The sequence below is a fragment of the Prionailurus viverrinus genome, chromosome A3 (genome assembly GCF_022837055.1).
Source record: "Prionailurus viverrinus isolate Anna chromosome A3, UM_Priviv_1.0, whole genome shotgun sequence".
Taxonomy (NCBI): domain Eukaryota; kingdom Metazoa; phylum Chordata; class Mammalia; order Carnivora; family Felidae; genus Prionailurus; species Prionailurus viverrinus.
Genome location: NC_062563.1, coordinates 42,972,266 through 42,997,699, shown reverse-complemented (window position 1 = coordinate 42,997,699; position 25,434 = coordinate 42,972,266). Strand labels below are relative to the sequence as shown.

The window sequence follows — 25,434 nt, the reverse complement described above, 5'->3', positions numbered from 1 at the left end:
AGAGAGGGAGCCCCCTGGGCCCTGAGCCAGGACAGAGATGGGCCCTGGGTCATTCTGCTGGTTGAGCCAAAAAGCAGTAGAAGTAATTACAGAATGGAAATTGCTTTCTTGCATTTTTTTGTAGTTATTAAAAAAAATGCAAGTTTGTTAGGAAAAGAAAAAACAACCCTGAAAAGAGAAAGAAAATAAGGGTTCTAAGGTCATCGTTCCAACACCTTTTTGTCCAATAATTAAAAAGAATTAAAAGGGCACCTGGGTGGCTCAGTTGGTTTAGTGTCCTACTTCGACTCAGGTCATGATCTCATGGTTTGTGGGTTTGAGCCTCACATCAGGCTCTGTGCCGACAGCTCAGAGCCTGGAGTCTGCTTCAGATTCTGTGTCTCCCTCCTTCTCTCTCTCTCTCTCTCTCTCTCTCTCTCTCTCTCTCTCTCTCTCTCTGCTGCTCCCCTGCTCACACTCTGTCTCTCTCTCTCTCTCAAAAATAAACATTAAAAAAACTTCTAAAAAAAGAATTAAAAATTTTAATTATACAAATTGTCTAAGAATACCTTCTCCTTATTTTTTTTTTAAAGGAAAAAGGCCACATACAAAACTTCACCTTCACTGCCCTGCATTTCTTGGCCCCTCACCAAAATTAAGCCCTGTCGTTGGTGTGGAATGTGTCCTCCAGAGTTTGTGTTGTACATCCATACTCCATACCACACATTTGCACATATGCACATACACCATTGATGGACTAACACAGACATAGTTTTTGTATTCCTGTGATTTAAAAAAAAAAAATGTTAATAGTACTCTTCATCATCAGCTTGCTTCCCTATGCTTGGAAGGCAACCAAATGGCTTGCTTTATCACTTCTCTCAGGTCTGTGCTCAGATGTCACCTCCTCAGTGAGGCTTTCCCTGATTACCCTGCCTAAAATTACCACACACATCTAACCTTCCAGTTCCTTTCTCTGCTTTATGTTTCTCCATAACATTCATCATCAAACCTCCCACATTTTTCACTTGTTTTTCTTATCTACTTTCTATTCCTCCCCCCCCCCCATTTAAATATAAGGTCCATGAGAACAGGGATTTTAAACCATTTTTTTTCACTTCTACATTCCTAGTGCCTAGAAGAGTGTTAACACATAGTGAGTTGTGAATAAATATTTGTTGAATAAGTAAATGAGTTAAGTTCCAAAGAGTTGGTGGGAAGACATGGCAGGTGTAGACACCATGCCTACAGGGCAGCGGCCATCTTGTGAGCACAGACACCAAGCCACACACTGAGGACAGCAGAGTGAAGAGTGGTCCAACATACCAGCCCTGAACTGCCTACCTCTAGACTCTGTGCCTGAAGACAAAAAGCAGATCTTATTTGGTTAAACTATTGCTGGCTACCTGCTGTGTGCACCTGCATGCAATCCTAGCTGATACCTACTCAGAAAAGTTGAGATGTTTTCTGAGGGTAGAAAGAGAAAAGGGCTAGGGACAGAACCCCCAGGAACTCCAGTAGTTCAAAGATGTGAAGCTCAAAAGGATCCCTTCAAGAGGCTAAGAAACAGAAAACCCAGAAGCAAGTGGAATAATGGGCATAAGAAAGGGGGCTTCAAGGGGCGCCTGGATGGCTCAGTCGGTTGAGCATCTGACCTTGGCTCAGGTCATGGTCTCATGGCTCATGAGTTTGAGCCCCGCATTGGGCTCTGTGCTGACAGCTCAGAGCCTGGAGCCTGCTTCTGTGTCTTCCTCTCTCTCTAACCTGCTCGCGTTCTGTCTCTGTCTCTCTCAAAAATAAATAAACATTAAAAAAAAAAGAAAAGAAAGAAAGGGTGCTTCAAGAAGGGGAATGTAGTCAGCAGACTCAAATATTGATGAGCAGTCCTGGAGGGGAAATGGCATGTTGGACTGTGAACTTGGGGGCGGACGTTGAGAGAGTGTCTTTCTGAGGACTCCTATTTTCCCCATGAAGTAGCAGACATAACCATGTGTGGTGGCTAATTTTATGTGTCAAGTTGATTAGGCTTTGGTGCTTGATGGCTTGGTCAAATTCTAGTGAAGACATTGATGTGAAGATATTTTGTAGATGTGATCAACATAATCAGTAGACATGGACTGATCCTCATCCACTCGACTGAAGTCCTGAACAGCAAAATCTGAGATTTTCTGGAGAAGGAATTAGCTCAAGGATGTAATGATAGAAATCTTCCCTGGGGGTGCTTAGGTTTCTCAGTCGGTCCAGACATCTACATCTCAGCTCAGATCTTGATCTCAGGGTCATGAATTCAAGCCCCGCATTGGAGCTTGGAGCCCAGCGTGGAGCCTACTTAAATAGATAGATAGATAGATAGATAGATAGATAGATAGATAGATAGATAAAACAAAATAAGCTTTCCTGAATTTCCAGCCTGCTGACCTGCCCTACAGATTTCAAACTCAAGACTGCAATCTCACCTCTTACTGGAATTGCCAGGCTGCCCTACAGATTTCAGACTTTCCAGCCCCAACAATTGCATAAGCCAACTCCTTGAAATAACCACCTCCCATATATACATACATATATATATATATATATATATATATATATATATATATATATATTCTGATGTGTATTTTGATGAATAGTGAAATTGAACATCTTTTCATGTATTTGGCCTTGTGCCTTCTGTAAACTTGAACATTTCATATCAAACTCTAAAGTAATTCTTTGCTTCAGAACCATGAGCTACTTATATATGGTTCTTTTTCCTTTCATTTGAAAATGTCACAAATGGCTGATTTCTGAAACAGGTAAACTTCTCAGCTGATCTTGTCCTTCACTTTTCTGCTGGCTTTTTGTCTTTTTGTTCTTGATTTGTAATTTTCATTACCTACTACTTTGTCTTTTGTGTAATACGCAAACCATCCCCCTGTGTTTATTTTAAAATGTTTTTTTTTTTTTATTATTATTTATTTTTGGTACAGAGAGAGACAGAGCATGAATGGGGGAGGGGCAGAGAGAGAGGGAGATACAGAATCGGAAACAGGCTCCAGGCTCTGAGCCATCAGCCCAGAGCCTGACGCGGGGCTCGAACTCCCGGACCGCGAGATCGTGACCTGGCTGAAGTCGGACGCTTAACCGACTGCGCCACCCAGGCGCCCCACCCCTGTGTTTATTTTAGCTTTTAACATTGTTTAGGGTTTGTTGTTCTTTTTTTTTTTTTTTTTTTTTTACATTTACTTATTTTTAAGAAACAGAGTGAGACAAAGCGTGAGCGGGGGAGGGGCAGAGAGAGAAGGAGACACAGAATCTGAAGCGGGCTCCAGGCTCTGAGCAAGCGGTCAGCACAGAGCCCGATGCGGGGCTCGAACCCACGAACTGTGAGATCATGACCTGAGCCAAAGTCGGACGCTCAACCGCTCAACCGACTGAGCCACCCAGGCACCCCGGGTTTGTTGTTCTTTATTGTGGTGTTTGTTTGTTTGTTTGTTTGTTTTTTGTAACACAAAACAGTTTACGTTTTAGATAGGCAAATCTTCCAATCTTTTCCTCTGAGGCAGTCATTTGTCTTTAGAAACGTTGGCCTCGGGGCGCCTGGATGGCTCAGTTGGTTAAGCGTCCGACTTCGGCTCAGGTCATGATCTCACCCTCTGTGAGTTCAAGCCCCATGTTGGGCTCTGTGCTCATAACTCAGAGCCCAGAGCCTGTTTCAGATTCTGTGTCTCCCTCTCTCTGACCCTCCCCCCTTCAAACTCTGTCTTTCTCTGTCTCACAAACAAATAAACATTTAAAAAATCTTAAAAAAAAAAAAAAAAAGAAACATTGGCCTCATATACAGGCTTTCTGCTTTCACATGAAGAAGACACAATCAGATTATCCAACAGATACATTGTGCAGTTTAGGAATGGAGTTTATGGTGTTCATTACCATTTTAGTGTTTTGAACCTCTGGATGCATGGGAAAGTCTTAATATATTATTTTTCCTAAAAATGCAAATGGTTTCATTTACTGAAAAAGCCAGTTATTGGAACTGCTAAGAGTTTGGTGACTTTTGAAAAAAGAGGGATGTTTTCCTTTTCCATGAAGGCTTGGGTCTTCCACAGAACTGTGAAAAACACTGGATACCTCCCTAGCTTCGGGCGATGGATATTGAGGAAGAGTAAGCCGTTCAGAGCAGAATTAGGGTTGAAACTCCATCTATTATTCTCAACATTGTGTTGATTTAATGGGCACTTACATACAAATGTTTTTAAGTTACATGATTTATTTCTTAATACCTCCATTAAAACCAGCATAGAATGAACACAGTTTTTTGTTTTGCTCTGTTGTATTATTGTCACTTAAGGGTTGACCCATTAAAACAAATATATAAACTTCAGAGGTGTCTCGGTGGCTCAGTCAGTTGAGCGTCAGATTTTAACTCAGGTCATGATCTCGCCGTTCGTGAGTTCGAGCCCCATGTCAGGCTCTGTGCTTAACAGCTCAGAGCCTGGAGCCTGCTTGGGATTCTGTGTCTCCCTCCTCTCTGCCCCTCCCCTGATCATGCTCTGTCTCACTCCCCCCCCCCCCCCAAATAAATAAAGATTTAAAAAAAACCAAAACATCCCAACTCTTTTTTTTTTTAATATATGAAATTTATTGACAAATTGGTTTCCATACAACACCCAGTGCTCATCCCAAAAGGTGCCCTCCTCAATACCCATCACCCACCCTCTCCTCCCTCCCACCCCCCATCAACCCTCAGTTTGTTCTCAGTTTTTAACAGTCTCTTATGCTTTGACTCTCTCCCACTCTAACCTCTTTTTTTTTTTTTTTCCTTCCCCTCCCCCATGGGTTCCTGTTAAGTTTCTCAGGATCCACATAAGAGTGAAACCATATGGTATCTGTCTTTCTCTGTATGGCTTATTTCACTTAGCATCACACTCTCCAGTTCCATCCACGTTGCTACAAAAGGCCATATTTCATTTTTTCTCATTGCCACGTAGTATTCCATTGTGTATATAAACCACATTTTCTTTATCCATTCATCAGTTGATGGACATTTAGGCTCTTTCCATAAATTGGCTATTGTTGAGAGTGCTGCTATGAACATTGGGGTACAAGTGGCCCTATGCATCAGTACTCCTGTATCCCTTGGATAAATTCCTAGCAGTGCTATTGCTGGGTCATAGGGTAGGTCTATTTTTTTTTTAATTTTTTTTTTTTAACATTTATTTATTTTTGAGACAGAGAGAGACAGAGCATGAATGCGGGAGGGTCAGAGAGAGAGGGAGACACAGAATCGGAAACAGGCTCCAGGCTCCGAGCGGTCAGCACAGAGCCCGACGCGGGGCTCGAACTCACGGACGTGAGATCATGACCTGGGCCGAAGTCGGCCGCTTAACCGACTGAGCCACCCAGGCGCCCCAGGGTAGGTCTATTTTTAATTTTCTGAGGAACCTCCACACTGCTTTCCAGAGCGGCTGCACCAATTTGCATTCCCACCAACAGTGCAAGAGGGTTCCTGTTTCTCCACATCCTCTCCAGCATCTATAGTCTCCTGATTTGTTCATTTTGGCCACTCTGACTGGCGTGAGGTGATACCTGAGTGTGGTTTTGATTTGTATTTCCCTGATAAGGAGTGACGCGGAACATCTTTTCATGTGCCTGTTGGCCATCCAGATGTCTTCTTTAGAAAAGTGTCTATTCATGTTTTCTGCCCATTTCTTCACTGGGTTATTTGTTTTTCGGGTGTGGAGTTTGGTGAGCTCTTTATAGATTTTGGATACTAGCCCTTTGTCCGATATGTCATTTGCGACTATCTTTTCCCATTCCGTTGGTTGCCTTTTAGTTTTGTTGGTTGTTTCCTTTGCTGTGCAGAAACTTTTTATCTTCATAAGGTCCCAGTAATTCACTTTTGCTTTTAATTCCCTTGCCTTTGGGGATGTGTCGAGTAAGAGATTGCTACGGCTGAGGTCAGAGAGGTCTTTTCCTGCTTTCTCCTCTAAGGTTTTGAGAAAACATCCCAACTCTTGATTTCAGCTCAGGTCATGATCCTAAGCTCATGAGATCAAGCCCTGCGTTGGGCTCTGTGCTGACAGCATAGAGCTTGCTTGGGATTCTCTCTCTCCTCTCTCTCTTTGCCCCTTCTCTTGCTCATTGTTTCTCTCTCTCAAAAGAAATAAACATTAAAAAATAAAGGAACTCCAGCTCATTTAATGATCTGAAAACAGTGATGCAGGGCTCTAGTAGCTGCTGCCAGTTCCCCTCCCGTGTCCCCTTCCACTCTCTCACACTGAAGGCTGCAAACTCTGAACTTCCTGCCATTTTCTGTCCCGTGTCCTAGAGGGTGAATGCCCTTGGGAGCAGTTCCCAACCAAAGATGGACAGGGAGCTGTGGATAAGTACCCAGCTTCCTCCCTGCTTGGGTGGGATAGTTCTGTGGGGTGTCCTGTTCTGTCTTCTAGAGGTCCCAGATACAGGGAGCTCCTGCTGCCCACAGAGGTAGTGGTGATGACACCCCCGTGACTGGCCACCTTCCCTTCCTGCCTTACGTCCCCCATTCATCCACTGCTGTGACATGATCATCTCCCAAATACACCACTTTGCTCAGAAGCTGTTTCTGGGGGATTCCAAACTAAGACAAATGCTTAAAGTCCATCAGCCTATATGCAAAAAAAAAAAAAAAAAAAAAAATTATCGCTAATGTCTATTAAGCACTTACTATGTGCCACCCATCATTCTGAACACATTATGTAGCCCTCACAACATCTTTTGGGAACTACTATCACCCCCAGTTTCTAGATGGGGCATGTGAGGCTTAGAGAGATTAAGTCTCTTTTCTGAGGCCATGTAGCTAATGTGTCACAAAGAATTATTAAAGTTTATTATTTATTTTTGAAAGAGAGAGAGAGCGCAAGTAAGGGAGAGGCAGAGAGAGAGAATCCCAAGCAGGCTCTGCACTCTTAGTGCAGAGTGCGACATGGGGCTCAAACTTAAGAAACCCTGAGATCACGACCTGAACCAAAATCAGGAGTCAGACGCTTAACCGACTAAACCACTCAGGCACGCCATGGGTTGCAGAGAATTTAAACCTAGACCATTGAACTCAAGTGTCCATGATTTTAGTCCATACATCCTATGGCACAGTATATCAGTTTACTTCAAATAACTTCCCTGGTACATTATTTAATAGGCCTTGGGAGGGCATTTTGCTGATAGTTGAGCTGACTGATTTTTTTTGCAGTCCCCAGCAATCATAATGTTGCCTAACTTGGATCATCTGCACTCATCCAACTGAAGTCCGAGTCACTGCAAGAAGCTTCTGTTTTCTTCCAACCACGTCAAGAAGTTTTCTCCGGGCTCGTCTAACATGTGAGTCTGGTTTTGCTGCTAACTGCAGTTCCTGCTGTTTTTGTCAAACCTAGCTGCCCGGCTTTCAATTTGTTGTATGATAAAGGTCACCATTTAATGCCCTAATAATCAGCTGAGCAGATCCAGGATTTTAGCTGGATGTGATGTTGTGCAAGGCACGTTCATTATTGGTTTGAAAGGCAGCATTTCACGGGCTCTGGATGACCGTTATTTGAACTGAAATATTCTTCCAGCCGCTGACCTTATCAAGTTTTTTTCTTTGTTACACGGCAAAATATTATGCTCTCCTTCTGGTCCCACTGTCGGGCTTCAGAAAGAGTAAAACAAAGGTTTTGTGGTTCCTAGAAAATGTTATAAAATTGTTTCCCAAGTTAGGTCATTGCAGTTGCAAAATTCTTGTTTTGGTCAAACACTTGGCCAAAAACAACAGAGGCAGTGGTCAGTCATTATTTCAGGAAAAAGAAATCTTGGGCTTTGCTAAGGATTGCTGCCTTCCTTTCCACTGGAACAGAGACCAAGTCCTCCAGCTGGGTCTAAACTAGTCTTGAGATCAATCTCTTTCTCTCCTTGCAGAGATACACTTTAAGTTACTGGCTGATTTCCCTAGGTTTTGAAATGGCCCCATAAAATTTTGGAAGGCATTTTAACTTTATAAGGCAATTATATGAAATTAATTGTCAGAAACTTCTTGAGCCAACTCGAAATCAAAACAAACCATTTTCTCAGGCTGTAGACTCTAATTCCGCTCTAATTTTTTTAACTGAGTATTTGAATTTAGGGGACTATTTTCAATAATGTACTTGGGAAGGCTGGTTCTCTTCTTTGAGTTTGCAGGGATTGAAGAAAGAACAAGTTTCTACCCATCAATTTCAGCCCCTGTGTTATAGCAAATACTCGGCGCCCAGGAAGAGACAAGCGACAAGCGCTAGGGAATCAGAAAAGACTTTTTATTTGTCACCGGTGCCGGCCCAGCAGAGTCAACTCCAAAGGCTGAGCATCTGGCTTGGGTTATACTGATCTTTTATACATATGTGCTTCCAGGTTGGGCGGGACTAGTATACTCAAGCTTCAGATTCCTGGCTTCTGGCTGATGCAAGAGGAAAGCAAGATTGCAGAAACCAAAAGCATGCAGGGGGACTATCCGGCCTTGGATATCTGGCTGGCCCTTTTTATTTGCGTTTACCAGCTTTCCTTCTCAATTGGAGAGATGGATCAGTATTATTTCATAGTTAACATGATTCCAGTGAATGTTAAACAGCTGAGTTTCAAGGGAAGAAATGTCTTTATAGTGTTTGTCAACTCCTGTGGTGTGAAAACTCCCACTATTGCTGATTTCAAGCTAACAGTGAGGTGTTAACCAGCAACCCAAATTCCTGGAAATACAATAGTTGGGTCCTATGAGCTCCTGAGAGGCAGCTCCAGAATAATACTGCAAGTGACTCAGCCAAATAGTGCCCCAAATGCAGGCTTGGGGACACTGGTGTGTTGTCCCTGCGATGTCCTGGAATTGGCCTTAGAGGTCACTAGGATATCACATAGCAAATCGTGACAAAGTGGCATTTTCAGATCCAGTGTGTGTGTTATCCAAAAACCCAGGTTAGTTTGAAAAAATAATGTACCCCAGAGAGCTGGACCCTAAATGTCCCGTTTAATTCTCATCCTTTCAGATTCTAAGTCCTACGATTAGGGTCATCGAGGATAATCCAGAAGGCATTTTAGACACAGGGGCCACTCACAGCTCTGTGGCTTGTTTAAACTGCTATGTTCAGCACTGGCTGACCACAGAACAGAACAAGCAGCCGGAATCCAGCTTGGATGCCACCCTTTGTAATGGACTACGTTTCAGGTTTACATCTGAAAAGCCACAGAGGCTGAGGATGCCTGGGGAATGTCTTCATTATCTATCACTTGAGGGCATCTCTTCTTTTTATTCATCTTCTTAAAATAGAAAGCTCTTTTTCAAGGGAGTTTTTTTTTCTTTTATTGTGTCTAGTCACTCTGCTGACTGGTGCACTGTTTTCTTTCTTAACGAATGGATTTTTGTCCTGTCCCTCTATATTCCTTCTAATGGTGGGAGACAACAGAAATCTAGCCATCACAGTGGAGAGCAAAGCAAATTTCAACTGAGGGCTGCTTACAAAATTTGACCACATCTTTTGAAACAGCCCAGTCAGCAAACGTGGAGTAAGAGGGCCAGGCCTCTGGTACAGCTATCGATAAGAGCCTCGAGCTTCGTCTTTGGCCAAGCGATACTCAGCTTCCCCATCTGAAAGTTTCAAGATGAAACTTCCCAACACTCAAAAACTTTGTCTTGATTTCAAGTTTCTTTCTAAGTTTCATTTGTTGTTTAATTCATTTTAGCGGATACAGTGTTTCAGAAGTTTTACTGGTTGATGAATGAGATTTTGCATCCGCCAGGGTTCTTCTGTATCTGGCGGAATGAGATTTTGCATCCGCCAGGGTTCTTCTGTATCTGGCGGTATAAACAAAGAGCTTAACTGAAGAGAATTTAATGAAGAGACAACCTCCAGAGCTGTGAGCAGGGTTAAGGGAATCATCAAAGCGTGATAAAGGGCCCAGAACTAGCAACAGCAGGAAGCATGAGATGCCATGAAGGGGTGATTTTGCTTAGAGGGGAGAGGGAAACAGGAAGGAAGTCTCTGTGATCTCCTGCCAGCGACCCCCATTTGCAAAACCCTACAGGAAGACCGAGGGCACGGAGTCAGGTGAAGCAATCTAGGAGGGCTAACCTTCTAGGGTTTCCAGCAGCCTGGGGAAGGATGGAAGATGGATCCCTGGACCGATCCTCTGGTGGAGAGTGGGCACTGTAGAATGAACAGCATTGACATCTGCCTTGCCTTTAAAGAGCTCTAGGCTAGTTAGAACAATCGTGTGAGCAGGTCTGCCTGGGTACTGGAGAGGTGGACCCTTAGCCAGGAGCCTTAGAGAGGCATCTTGGCTAAGCCTGTGGTGGGCTCAGGTGTGTGGAACTGAAGACCTCTCAACAGTCTTCTTCATAAATTAATTTGCATGAGCTGATGGGTGGGTGTGGGGGGTTGTTCAAGGGAGTAAGGAAGATATTGGTTTCCAAAACCAAGGGGCAAAGACAAATGAAGAAAAGGATGGTATCTGCTGGGTGAGAAGAAAAGTCAGAAGACAAAAATATTAGATAAATGAAGGGGTAGGAGTTAGTAAGTGTCAACCATGAGCTGGTGGTAGAGAGTGGAGTAGTAGGGTAATTCACATCATTACAGTCCTTTTGCAAATGAGCTAACAAGGAAGATGGTTGGAATAGGTAGTTCTTTGAATTTTGGTCAGGCTCATATGCCCGCCGAACAATGGCGCTCGTACTCAAACAGGCTATTGTTACAAATTTCACTGGAAAACTTCATGTGGAGTTTAAGTCCAAGAATCGAAGGTTAGAGCTTAAAATATACAGTCTTAGCATCCCTTACTATACTTTCAAACTGTGTGCAGAGTCTGAAAATAGTGGATAAAGTAGCTTGGAATATCATCCCTCCCAATTTCAGGTTAAAGCTATAAAGTTGGGTGAACTTGAGAAGATAAGAACATCTTCTCTTATGAAATAGTTAAATCAGTTCCTCTTGATATCCATCGAAAGTAGGTATGGCCCTATAAAAATGATATACCAGATGTATGCTTCAATCTGTGAATGTATATTTCTATCAGAAATGCCTTCGTGGATATGTGTGCCTAATTCCTTGGTATCCGTTTCCTAAGTAGTACAAACCAGGGGCTCGCGCATCCTCCTTTTAGGGCAAAATGGGCATGCCGGTTGGCCAACTGTGACTCCATGATACATCAAACCACTTGACAATCTATTCCCAGAAGAAAAGGAGCTGTGGTTCAGATGTAGGCTGACCCAGCTTAAGAGTGGTGGTGGGTCTTTTTAATGATATCTTAAAGAGAAGTACAGAGCAGAAATATGAATAGTGTGGCTAGCTTTAAATCCATAAGAAATTATAACTGTGAAAGAGCCTTCTCCAAACTTGGTCCTGAGGATGGCGCCTGCTGGGACAATGACTCATTTCTGCATCCCTGAGGTCATGGGTATGGTCACTTTTCATGCATGACCAGAATGATGATGAATGAGCAGATGTAGCAATGTCTAAGAGACATTCCGAGGTAGTGCCCCATTGTCTGGTGTTCAGGGAAGGTAAGTCCACATTTATGTCAAAAGCCCTTCATTATTAGTGGTGTTAAACTCCCACCATAATCATCAGTGAAACCCTGGTTGCTGAGACCATGATACCATCTCATAAATCAAAGGAGCAAGGAGGATTTTTGTATTTTCTTGCTGTTACTAAGAAATATCTATTCTCAGCACAATTTTCCCAGAGGTGTTTGGGATTTGGGGAGGGGAGTGATTTTTCTTTTGTTATAATTTCAAATTTATAGAAACGTTGCATATGCCCTTTACCCAAACCTACCAATTATTTACATTTTTCTCCATTTGCTTTTTTATTCTCTGTATTTATTTTTATACGTGTGTATTGTATATGCATGTATATTACTTATTTTCTGACCAAATGAGGGCAAATTGGACACTGTGACTCATTATTCTTTAAACTAGCACGTATTTCCTAAGAATAAGGTCATTTTCTTACATGCCATAGTACAATTACCAAAAGCAGCCATTTTTTTTAAATTTTTTTTTTAACGTTTATTTATTTTTGAGACAGGGAGAGACAGAGCATGAACAGGGGAGGGTCAGAGAGAGGGAGACACAGAATCTGAAACAGGATCCATGCTCTGAGCTGCCAGCACAGAGCCCGACGCAGGGCTCGAACTCACGGACCGTGAGATCATGACCTGAGCCGAAGTCGGCCGCTTAACCGACTGAGCCACCCAGGCGCCCCAAAAGCAGCCATTTTAACACTTGTAATATTATTATTATTATTTGAATGTTTATTTATTTTTGAGAGAGAAAGAGAGCACGAGCAGGGGAGGGGCAGAGAGAGAGACAGGGAGACACAGAATCTGAAGCAAGCTCTGGCTCTGTGCTGACCAGAGCCCAGTGTGGGGCTCGAACCCACCAACGATGGTGAGATCATGACCTGAGCCGAAATTGGACGTTTAATGGACTGAGCCACCCAGGTGCCCCAACACTTGTAATATTATTATCTAATTTGTATTCCTTATCCAAATTTCACCGATCATCACAATAATAATCCTTTATAGCTTTTTTTTCTTAGTCTAAAATCCTATTCAGTATAGGATTGTGCGTTGCATTTAGTTGTCATGCCTTGTCCTGGTGCCCATCAGTCGAAAAGCCCAAGGAACATATCTGTCATCCAACAAATTTGGGTTTGTTGATTCTTAATTCAGTTTCTGTACCAGACCCTGAGAAAGGCTGGTTGGTGCTCAGTGCCCTCCTGCCTTTGATAGTGTTTGAATCTGCGGCTTTACTTTCCCGGAAGTCTTCATAGTTATCCGTGTGTGTGCAGCTGGAGATTGAGCCTTGCTTCTGATGTTTCCCCATCTGTTATTACTCTTCATGCGGACTCATCACTTACAGGGTAGCTAAGCATACTATAAAGGCTGGGGCCTGGTGGGGAGGCCACCCTAAGAGAGCAGGGGCTGGGGAGCCAGGGGTCTGCCCTTTCCCTCGGGTTTGCTGGTCACCCTACTGGAAATGAACCTTTCCAGGATGGCTTGTCTTTGGGGTCGATCCAGTTTTGTGGAAAGGCTTCAGGCTGTTCATCTGCACATCCTTCTGTCCCCTTTGCAATCATCAATCGCTCTGTGGGCGACCAGAAGGCAGGGTGTTCACTCTGAGGGCGGAGTGGCCCTCTTGTGGCAGACATTTATATATCCTGGGAAATGGATGGCCTATAAAAGAAGAGCAAGCAGAAGAATCAGAATGTTAGAGCAGTATATCGGTTTGCTTGGGCTGCCATAACAAAGAAACACAGACTGGGTGGCCTCAACAGCAGAGATTCACTTTTTTTTTTTATAGCTGTGGAGTCTTGAAGTCTGAGACTGAGGTATCGGCAGAGTTGGTTTCTCCTTGGCTGCAGATGGCCACCTTCTCCCTGTATCCTCACATGGTCTTCTCTCTGTATGTATGTCTGTGTCCTCATCTACTCTTCTTATAAGGACACCAGTCACACTGGATTAGGGCCCACTCATATGACCTCATTTTACCTTAATTACCTCTTTAAAGGCCCTATCTCCAAATACGGTTTCATTCTAAGGCCCTGGGGGTTAGGACTAAAATGTGGTTTATTTATTTTTATTCTTTATTAATTTTTTTAATGTTTATTATTTATTTTGGTGGGGGGCATGGATAGAGAGCGAGGGAGACACAGGATCAAAAGCAGTCTCCAGGCTCTGAGCTGTCAGCAGAGTCCAACGTGGGGCTCAAAGCCATGAACCATGAGATAGTGACCTGAGCCAAAGTCAGATGCTCAATTGACTGAGCCACCCAGGTGCCCCTAAAACGTGAATTTTAGAGGACACAATTTGGCCCCTAACAAGCAGAAAGGAGATCTTAGAGATTGTTTTGCTCAAATCCATCATTTTAGAAAACAGATTAACTGAATTGTTCAAGACCACACAACTAGAAAACAGCAGAGACCTGGCATTTACATGAATGTTCTATACTACTCTTTGTGTCTGGAAAAAGCCCACAGCAAACTCAGAATGTATGTAAACTGAAAGAGAAAGCTCAAAGTTGTAGAATATGAAGTTGACTAAAAGGCAAACATCTATGCCTATTTTACTCAGGCTTTTAAAATAGTTGTTCAGTTCTTTAATTAAGAATTCTAATTAAAATTTTTAAGAAGCACCATATATGCAATTAGCTTTAAATGACAATAAGATGTGATGAATATAAAACCTGGTATATGACACGAGTATCCGATTATGTACATATATGTGTTCTTAGATGACTGTCATCACCATGCATCTGGTATTTTGTTTTTCTGCTCCCCTTCATGTTTGTTATAAACATTCTCACTTATATCATCATGTCTTCCACATGCTTATAATGGTTATAGACCATTTTCTCCTGTTGTTACTACACAGTTGGCTAAACCATCTTCCTCTCTGTCCTTCTCTCTCTCTCTTTGCTGTTACACACATATATATGGGTATAAGGTAAAGGAAGTGATGTTTATTAAATGCCTACACTGCAAAATGCTTAACATAGAAGAGGATCGGGATTTCCACAAACGGTTTTGAAAGTAATTTCCAACTTTCTTTGAGAAATTGCGATTATACAACACCCATATATCCTTTACCAAGACTGACGTATTGTCAGTATTTTGCCTCATCTCTTTTCTCTCTCTTTCTCCATACATTTTTATGATTATGTCTATGTTTATATTTACACATGTCATGCTTTTCAGAACTTATTTTATTTTGCTTTTCAGCATTTTTTCAGAGTAAGTTGCATACATCATGTGTTTCACCCCTAGATGGCTAAGAATATATTTTCTAAGAATAAAGATATCATTTTACTTAACTGTGCTATAGTCAGAAACTTCAGTGAATTTAACATTGACACAATTCTTTTACCTAATTGAGTGTCCATTGTCTAATTTTGTCAAGGGATCTAGCGATGGCCTTTATAGCACTTTCTTCTCTTCCAAATGTAGGATGGGGTCTTGGAACAGTATTGCATGTAGATGCTGTGATTCCTTAGTTTCCTTTCATCTGGAATATTTCTCTAGTCTCTCTTTTTCTTTTCTGGTATTTACATTTTGGAGGAATATCATCTCCTTCTATTTTTATTAATAGAATGTTTCTTATTTTGGGTTTGCGTGGATGTTTCCTTATGATTAGATTCAGGCTAGACATTCAGGTCACGTGGGCCAGAATAAGAGAGGCAGCATTCCCAGACAAACCAAGAAACTCTTGAGAATAAAAGAGGGTGCTATCTATACTTGTGCCGAGATAGATGCATAAAGGTGGATCATCTCAGGTAAACTGAGATGTATGACGAGCCTCTTCATGTAAGTGATTATTCCCATTGCCTGGTGTCCATACTGGAACCTGATTGGCTAGGTCACTTGCTAAGGTGGTGGGGTCAAAAGCTAACCTCAGCTACTTTGGCTGCCTGTGGCAGACCAGAAATGCCCTGTGATCAGCCCTCGGGCCCTGGGAGTGGTGGGTAAATCTCCAGCTCTTTCACCCTTGGGTGGGGTGGCTCTGAGGTGCCTGTACTGAGCTATCTCCCAGAGTTTCCAGTGCGACTGACCCCCATTGCCTGCCGCAGCATGGTGACTGGCTTGTTATCACAAACCGTGTTTGGCCTTCCTTGTCTCCCTCCTGCCTCCCTGCAGGCCCTTCCTGGGATTACCTTCCAGATAAACTACTTGCACTTTAACTCTTGTTTCAGGGTCTGCTTCGGGGGAGCCCAAACTAAAATGACCAGGAGAGGGGGAATCCAGCTGTCGATTAGTGCTCATTGTCATACTTTATGGCCAGTTAAAAAACAGGATTCAAGAACAAGTCACAAAGTCACAAACCAGCCAGAGGTCCCACAGAAGAAGCTAACTACACCAGCTTAGTTTCTTTCCTCCTGTGAGAGGAAAACCCAACTAATTATAGTAACATTCTGATAGGAAATATTTACACTTTTACACTCCGCATCAACAGAGCGGAGCAGGATATCATGATAATACCATTGCCCTGGTACAGGACAGGGCAAAGTATACAAATCTAGGGAATCTATCCTTTTAGGGAAAAATACTAACTTTCAAAAACAAAAATCTAGGTGAGAAAGAGAGATTTAAAAATCCTATGCTGTCACAAGTAAAACTTCATTATAAAATGGGTCTTAGTCTGATGATCAACGGCTTGGGTTACGTTGGACCGTACAAACGTGTTCCGTGTTCAAACCAAAAGCCAGTCAGTCCATATTCCAAATTCAGTATCTGGTGATTTTTTTTTCTCCGAAGTCACTCAGTTTCCCCAGAGAATTTTCTCCTGCCCCAGGGAAATACATGCCAGGTGACCAGCATCCTAGAAGAGAAGCGAAGCGGTAAATGGAGAGATGGAGATTGTACAGCTCATCTTTCATGATGCATCCACTGTCTTAATTCCTTTGTTCCAGTATGGTCTTATCCTGTCCTTAGCTATGTTTCAACTAGGTGACTTTCAGCTCAAGACCTCTCCCGTTCAGTTTCACTCAGCTTTGCCAGGCTGCACAGGAATGGGGTAGGCGATCTGAAATTCTAACTGCTTCTTGGGCCCTGGGCTAACCCTATGGCTTTTCAGCTCTACCCTTCACCCCCACCTTCTGTTGTATCTGGTACATCCAGTTACTTTTTTTTTAAATTTTTTTAATGTTTATTTATTTTTGAGAGAGAGAGAGATAGAGTGCGAGTGGGGGGAGGGACAGAGAGAGAGGGAGACACAGGATCTGAAGCAGAATCCAAGCTCTGAGCTGTCTGCACAAGAGCCTGACGTGGGGCTGGAACTCACCAGCTGTGAGATCATAACCTGAGCTGAAGTTGAATGCTTAACCAACTGAGTCACCCAAGCGCCCCTGGTACATCCAATTCGTAAGCTTTTCTGAGACTCCTCTAGGTGAACCATCTTGTTTTCCTTTCCCAGTGCCCTTTGCCCCATGTAGGTGTCAGCTTGCTTCACTCCATTAAGTCAGTTGCCTCTAATCTCTCTGTTCAGCCCTCTGAAAATTTGTTGGTATATCTTGTCCACTGTGATCTTTTCTTCCTTATTTTTGTGGAGTTCTCGTCTAAAAATAAATTCTTTGCTGCCGTTTTTGGTAGGGCTTGGGAGAAGTTGTGGAGATGATGCCCGCATTCAAGCCACCGCAGCTGATGGGAAGCTCAGCCCTTCCTTCGAACTTTCCTTTTTTGGGACCCTTCTTGCCAAGCTCTCCTCAGTTCAGGCTCACCACGCCCAGGAAGCACACGGCTCCCTTTACTGCACCTTACTCCAGTTGTTCTCACACCTTGTTTATGCTGTTCTGCCTGAAATTCCAACTTCTCTTTAACTTTCTGCTTTAGGTACAACCACATTTTGGGAAGATCTCTATTTTAGAACTTATTCCAGATTTCCTTGTGTCTTGAATTAGTTGAGTAGGAATTTGTCTCCCTGCACCTTGAGGGTAGGGAGGGACTCGACCTTGTTCAATATTTCTCTCCCTGAGACACGCTTTATGAGTAAATATTTTCTAAGTGTTTATTCCACTGGATTAAATTGAAATGATATTTTTTCCCTTTGTTTTGTTTCTGGGATATCTATTTTTTCTTTCAAATGGGATTACTGTGTGTGGTTGATGGAGTTTCTGGTCCCAGTTCTTCACTGAAGTGTGACAGTTACACACCCGCACCCTTGCCATGGCCCTGGGGGTGGGCGGTGCCTCTTCCCTGCCTCTCGACTTTGGCTGTGGCCACCTGGTTTGCTTTGATGAAAGGGGTGTTAACGGACAGGATGCAAACAAAGGCTTGGGAAGAGATTGTGTGGCTGGCCTTCTTTTCCTCCTCTTGTCATCACTAGTTCTAGGAGGAAGAGAGACATTTGGAGCACAGCTCCCCTAGCAGATTGAAAGATCTGCAGCTCGAAGGAGAGCTATCCAGCTGACCTGCTGATCTGGGAGTGCAGCGCTAAATATTTCTTCTTGTGTGCCACTTAGTTTTGGGGTCAGTTTGTTCTGTAGCAATATTTAACTAATACCTGATGTCAGAAGGAACAAGTGCTTTTATATCCTTTCTTTGTTCTGTGCTGGTTTTGCTCTCTAGGAAGCCGGAAACCAATTTACCATGCCATCAGCATGATACATGTGTATCTACCAAAAATACTCATGTGGCTCTCCTTGATTTGATCATAATATCTATTTTTAAATGCCTTAAGAAAAGAAAATAGAACAATAACCGCACCACCACCACAACTCTGGACCTTATCTTAGAGTCACTCTCAACTGAATTCATTCCATTATCTTACAGTCTTTTTGGGGAAATAATAAAACCCATCAAAGATCTGTGTCCTTTTCTCGAACTTTGGTAACTATAACTTTAATTTGTAATATAATTATTTAATTATGTGCAATCCATATAGTTGTTAATTATATAGCACTGCTAAGCTAAATCCTTTTTTTAGGAAAACAACCTTTTTGATAATGATTTTTAAATCGGAGACTTGGGGCACCTGGGAGGCTGGCTGTTTCGGTTAAATGCTCAGCTCTTGATTGTGGCTCAGGTCATGATCTCACTTTTTTTGAGTTCAAGCCCTGCATCTGGCTTTGTGCTGTTAGGGTAGAGCCTGAATGGGATTGTGTCCCTTGCACTCTTCCCTCCCCTGCTTGCTCTTTATCTCGCTCTCTCAAAGTAAATAAAAATAAACTTAAAAAAAAAAAAAATTGGAGGGCACCTGGGTGGCTCAGTGGGTTAGGCAACTGACTTCTGCTAAAGTCATGATCTCACCATTCCTAAGTTTGAGTCCTTAATCAGGTGAGTTCCAGCCCTACTTCCGGTGAACACGAGCCCCCATTTGGTTAAAAAAACACACAAGCCCCACTTCAGGGGAGCCCTGCTTCTCTCTCTCTCCCTCTCTCTTTCTGCCCCTCACTCACTGTACCCCCCCCAATAAAAAAAATAAATTGGAGACATGACAAAATAGTCATATGTTGGATCATTCTCATCAAATGCTATTAGTTTCCTTCAACACCCACAATTTACTTTTAAATTTGTTAAAGCCCAGCTTTGTTATTTCCACAATACAAATTAAAATTAAACATAGTGGCAAAAAATTCTTTTATATTCTCGAATTGAGAGTTGGCCAATTTACTAAATCTTTTAGGCTGTGAGGGTTTTTTCTTTAGTGTAAAGAATCAGTTATGCCAACATCCTGATGGAACTCTACTTGCTTCTTCTCCGGAAAGGATGGCGGAATCCACGGGAGCAAGGGTAACATTATAATGATAACCGTGCATTTGCTTCTTAAGTTGTTGTACAAAGAATGTTTTCCTAAGGCAGATGCATAGGTATTAGTAAAACTTACTTGCCGCACACATCACAATTTTATGAGATGGCCATTTATTTTGCATCCGTGGTTAAGAACCCCTAACGTAAGGAGGGTTCCTAAATGTCATGTTGTAATTATGCAAAAGAATTGCTGAAGAGATCGGGGAAAAAAAATGGCATTGTTGAAAAGGCCTGTAATTGAGAGCTTGACCGAAAAAGAGGAGACAAAGCGAGGGTCCCTGGGCTTTTGAGCGAGTCCAAGTTTAACAAGCTCCCTTGGGCTTCCTTCACAATTCCCAGAGGAAGCAGTCCTGCCTCTCTTGTCCTCCTGACCCCCCATTCAATCATAAAGCGACAGGATTTAACAATCCCAGAACAAAAACCTCATTGCCCAATTTAACCTTCCAACCCCCAGAGCTGCATGGTCCGCTAATCCGGCGCACAAAAGCAGGCCTGCTGCTCTTTTATTCTTCCGGGGGCTGGGCGCCGTGTTGAGCTCGACAGCTGATCGGCTCTGGAACGTCCCAGCAGCGTGCCTGGGCCCCCCCGATGTTTATTTAGCGGCCCGCCGCCCCGGCGCACGGCCTCCCCGAGCCGGTTCGCGCGCGCTCGCCCGCACCGGAGCCATGTACCGGCGCAGCTACGTCTTCCAGACCCGCAAGGAGCAGTACGAGCGCGCCGAGGAGGCGCCGCGCGCCGCCGAGCCCGATAGCCTGGCGGAGGGCCGGACGGCGGCGCCCAGCCTGGCCGCGCTGCAGGGGCTCGGCGAGCGCGTGGCTGCTCACGTCCAGCGGGCCCGCGCGCTCGAGCAGCGCCACGCCGTCCTCCGGAGGCAGCTGGACGCCTTCCAGCGCCTGGGCGAGCTGGCCGGCCCCGAGGACGCCCTCGCCCGCCACGTCGAGGGCAACCTCCAGCGCGCCCGGGACCTGGCGGCCGAGCGCACGCGGCTGGAGCGCCAGGGTGCGGAGGCGCAGCGCGTGCTCGACGAGTTCCGCTGCAAGTAAGCGGCGGGCCCGGAAGGGGAGTGGGGGTGGGGTGAGCGGAGGCAGGGTAGGGGCGGTCGCCAGGACTTCCACCCCGCAGAGGGCGCGCGCACTACCGCGCCTCTCACCCACCTAGAACCCGCTTCCATTCCGATGGCACTTCACGGTTTGCACGAAACGGCATCATTTGCTTGTAATGTGCTTTAAAATGTAGCTATAATTTACATGCAGTAAAACGCACAGGTTTCGGGGCGCTTGGCAGGCTCAGTCGGTAGAGCCAACGACTCTTGATCTGGGGGTTGTAAATTTGAGCCCCACGTTGGGCGTAGAGATTACTTAAAAATAAAATCTTTAAAAAATGCACAGGTTTTAAGTGCATAGTTCAATGAGTTTTGATGATGTATGTACCCATGTAACTACGGAAACAAGCAGGGAACTTTGACCACCCCAGAAAGTTCCCTCCTGTCCTTTCCCGGTCAGTCTGTACCCCTTCCCCACAAAAAAGCGGGAGGCGCCCAGTGTTCTGATTTCTGTCACCGTAGGTTAATTTTGCGTGTTCTGGAATTTCACAAAAATGGAATCTTAAAGATTCGTGCTTGTATGTCTGGCTCCTTTTGTTTTTGAGATATATTCATGTTATTTGATCCTCACAGCCATATCCTGTAATACATGGTACTGCACCTGTTTTGCAGATGAGGAGACTGAGGCTTAGACAATGTCAAGATTTAGGGCAAGGTCACTCACCTAGTGAGTCCCAGCAGCGGCACGAAATTCAGGGCCTCGGCGTGCTGAGTCTAATCATCTTTACCGCATCATAGTTGATACCCGGAAATTATTTCAATGTGTGTCTTCTAGAATCTTGCTGCTCAAATTGTGGTCTGTGGATGAGCAGCATTGCCATCATCTGGGAGCTGGTTAGAAGTGGAGTTAAGCTTGAAGCTTCAGGAGCCCTGGTCCAGGGCATGTCCCCCTTTCCCACAGAATGAATAAGATGATAAGATGGCCTGAAGAATTGGGGCATGCCGACCTGGGTGGCTTAGTGGGTTTAGCCTGACTCTTGATTTCGGCTCAGGTCACGATGTGAGTTCCAGCCTCACATGGGGCCCTGCGCTGACTGCACAGAGTCTGCTTGGGATTCTCTGTCTCCCTCTCTCTCTGCACCTCCCCCACTTGCTCTCTATGCCCCTCCCCCACTTGTGTTCTCTCTCTCTCTCTCTCTCTCTCAAAATAAATAAAACTTAAAAAAAAAAAAAAAGAATTGGGGCACCTGGGTGGCTCAGTCAGTTGAGCGACCCACTTCGGTTCAGATCATGATCTCACAGTTCATGAATTCAAGCCCCACATTGGGCTTGCTACTGTCAGCGGAGATCCTGCTTCAGATCCTCTGTCCCTCTTTCTCTGCCCCTCCCGCGCTTGCATGCTGTCAAAAATAAATAAATAAATAAATAAATAAATAAATAAATAAATAAATAAATAAATGGCATTTAAAAAAAGATCACCTAAAGAACTATTAAAAAGAAAAAAGGATACTCAGCAATTTGTCCCCATCCTCCAAGGCTATAAATACAGGAACCTGTATTTACTCTGCAGGGACCACTTCAAGGAATTTATTTATTTATTTATTTATTTATTTATTTATTTTTTAAAATTTGCATCCAAGTTAGTTAGCATATAGTGCAACAATGATTTCAGGAGTAGATTCCTTAGTGCTGCTTACCCATTTAGCCCATTCCCCACTCCCACAACCCCTCCAGTAACCCTCAGTTTGTTCTCCATATTTATGAGTCTCTTCTGTTTTGTCCCCCTCCCTGCTTTTATATTATTTTTGTTTCCCTTCCCTTGTGTTCATCTGTTTTGTCTCTTAAAGTCCTCATATGAGTGAAGGCATATGATTTTTGTCTTTCTGACTAATTTCATGTAGCATAATACCCTCCAGTTCCATCCACATAGTTGCAAATGGCAAGATTTCATTATTTTTGATTGCCGAGTAATACTCCAGTGTATATATATACCACATCTTCTTTATCCATTCATCTATCGATGGACATTTGGGTTCTTTCCATACTTTGGCTATTGTTGATAGTGCTGCTATAAACATGGGGGTGCATGTGTCCCTTCGAAACAGCACAGCTGTATCCCGTGGATAAATGCCTAGTAGTGCGATCGCTGGGTCGTAGGGTAGTTCTATTTTTAGTTTTTTGAGGAACCTCCATACTGTTTTCCAGAGTGGCTGCACCAGCTTGCATTCTCAAGGAATTTATTTTTTGATGATCCGGCCGGTGTAAAATACATGCCAACATGGCGGTGTGATCTGCATTAGCAAAAGCCTGGAATGAACCTAAATGCCTATTCATAGGAGATCAAATTGTGCTTCATATATGCAATGAGATGCTACCCAATTGTAAAACAAGAGAATAGCGTGTTACTATCCTTTACTTTAAAAAAAAAAAGGGGGAGAAGAGTAGAATTTTTTGCTTGCATTAGGAAAAAGGGGACACAGACACATGCAAAACCCCAATGGCACTGATTACCTGTGAAGGATAGGGGAGTAGGAGCTGGGCAATGGGAGAGATAGGAAGGGAGACTTTTAATGGAACAGCTTTTTAGGTAATTAAAAAAATTTGTCTAATCATGTAAGAGATTTATCTATTTTAAAATTACATAAACTAATTTAAATATACAGATGTCCAGGCCCCACCCTGGACCTCAGATGGGGCCCAGGAGTTTTAAGTTTTATGAGCTCCACTGATAATTCCAGTGAACAGTCAGGTTTGGGGGCCCCTGGTCTAGGGTAGTTAGAGCGTCTTCTCCAAACGTGCTCTATGTTTGAGTTCCACGTTCTTTAAAAGAATTTTTTTTAATATTTATTTTTGAGAGAGAGATAGAACACAAGTGGGGGAGGGGCAGAGAGCTTGGGAGACACAGAATCCAAAGCAGGCTCCAGGCTCTGAGCTGTCAGCACAGAGCCCAATGCCAGGCTGGAACTCACCAACTGTGAGATCATGACCTGAGCCGAAGTCAGACGCTTAACTGACTGAGCCACCCAGGTGCCCCTGAGTTCCACATGCTTAATCTGAATCTTGGGCAGGTTATTCGACAGTGTGTACTGAACATATTAATCAGACTCATTGATTTCATTCCTATCAGCCCTGTTTCTGGGTATGATCCCTAAAAACAGATTTGGAGCCGGAAGAAAGGATCTGGAAATCCACCTGTTATAGCCCTTCATGGGAAAACTGTGGGTGGCAGGACTTGAACTCGGGTTTTCGCACCTTATGCTTTCTAGAACACAGGGTCTTGAAGAGAAGTCATTCTTGGATTCCTGGGGAGTGAGGTCCAGAGATAGGACCCTCATTCAAATGAAGCTCATGTTTTCTAAAGCAAAGGGAAATGTACACTGGTTCAGACACCCAGGGCAGCTCCACACGCCAACAGGAAACCCTGGATCCCCAAATGGTCTTTGCTTAGTTATTAGGCCCCAGTCTACTGAGATTTGGCTGGGTGCACAGGACTCCTTTGAGCCCTCATTGAAGGAATGGCCATGTTGAATTTTCCTGATCTTTTGGTGATTTTACTTGGTTCTGAGTTGTATGTTTATCGTGGAGCTTCAGACTCTGTGATTTATTTAATCATTTCCATTAATTTATTCCCTCCCATTGCCCCTTTGCAGATACTTTAATATTCTAACTAAAGTCTTGGGATTTTAAAATTATAATAAAAATCACACCCATACCCCTGCATGCAGGGGTATATACACACCAAATTTGGTTTTACATCCCAGAGGTGACTTATTGGTTAGCCAAAGCCAGGTGAAAATAATGCAGCCTTGGTAGGCATATTCTCTTCTAGGACAGTTGAATAATTTCAAAATCAGGTTTTTAGCACATCAAATGAAGACTAAATAAAACAGAATTAAATAAAAACAAATAAAACTACCAAAATACATTAATGAATACAGTCAATTATCTAAATTGCTAAAAACCAAAAGTAATTATGTAAAACAATCAGGTAATTGAAGCCAATGTGTTTTTTCACTTTATGAATTCATTTATATATTCGGTTATGTGGATATATATATATGAATATATCATGATTTCTTTTTTAAACTTTAAAAACATTTTTATTTATTTACTTTGAGAAAGAGAGAGAGAGAGAGAGAGCAAGCAGGAGGGGGAGAGAGAGAATCCCAAATAGGCTCTGCACCGGGAGTGCGGAGCCTCAAACTCACGAACTGTGAAATTATGACCTGAGCTGAAACCAAGAGTCAGACGCTTAACCGAGTGAACCACCCAAGTGCCCCATATCATTTCTTATTATGAAGTCTTTATAATGAAATCACTTGCCTTTAATATCTAGACTTGTCTTTACAGCATGAAAATTACCCACAATAACACATTATTGCATTATTTATCAAACATGTTTTTAAGCTACAGAAATTCTTGGATGTTTCTAGCAGGAAAGAGCAATGAGAAATTTTGGATTTTTGTTAAGTTTTATTCGCGAAGCTAACTAGCCATTAAAACAGAATTTCTGGCTCTGTTAGAGCCACACACAAAAGACACTGCTAACTGTGACATCCTGGTGGGAAATGTGAGACTTATACAAATATGTTTTGCTTGCTGGTTATAGCTGAGCTTCTTAGGTGGCTTTAGGACTGGGAGTGTGCGCAGCGCACATATTCCTGATTGTTCTTTCCCTAGGTTGGAACTTGCCCTACAGCAGCATGGTTTTCTAGAGGCCTCTTTCGGTACTTGACTTGAGCCCACGGCATGAGTGTGCAGGGGCCCTGAAACCTATGCTTTGTGGGTTGGGCTGAGTGCTAATTAGGATTCGTTTCAACCACAAATGGCGTAAACTCCAAAGTGACATTGGCTTATCCAGGATGGAAATTTGTTTCTGTCTTGTGGAAGGTCTGGCCTAGCAATTCAGCATGCCACTCTGCAGTATTTGAGGCTCAGAAGGCTCTGCCTGGCCTTCTGCAGGGTGGAGGAAAGGATACAGAAGGACACACCCACAGCGTCTCTTATGGAAGATATTTGGAAGCTGCCACAGACTTATGCTTATATCCCATTGGTCAGGACTTAGTCACATGGCCACACATAGCTGCAAGGAAGGCTGGGAAATGTAGTCTTCCCTCTATGCAGCCTTGTGCCACTACCCACGTCAAGGGCTTTGACTCT

General features: G+C 43.4%; 1 protein-coding gene across 8 annotated transcripts in view; it reads left to right on the top strand.

Annotated features, from left to right (window-relative positions):
• Positions 1-25,434, top strand: part of BFSP1 (beaded filament structural protein 1) — a 72,429-nt gene that overhangs the window by 11,687 nt on the left and 35,308 nt on the right. For 7 of the 8 annotated variants that reach the window (XM_047854493.1, XM_047854496.1, XM_047854492.1 and 4 more), the window contains exons 3-4: positions 7,187-7,314; positions 19,687-20,271. In XM_047854493.1, the coding sequence (XP_047710449.1) occupies positions 19,898-20,271 (374 nt within the window). In that variant the 5' untranslated portion in view covers positions 7,187-7,314; positions 19,687-19,897. The remainder of the gene's footprint in view (positions 1-7,186; positions 7,315-19,686; positions 20,272-25,434) is intronic. The other variant, XM_047854497.1, reaches the window with a different exon arrangement.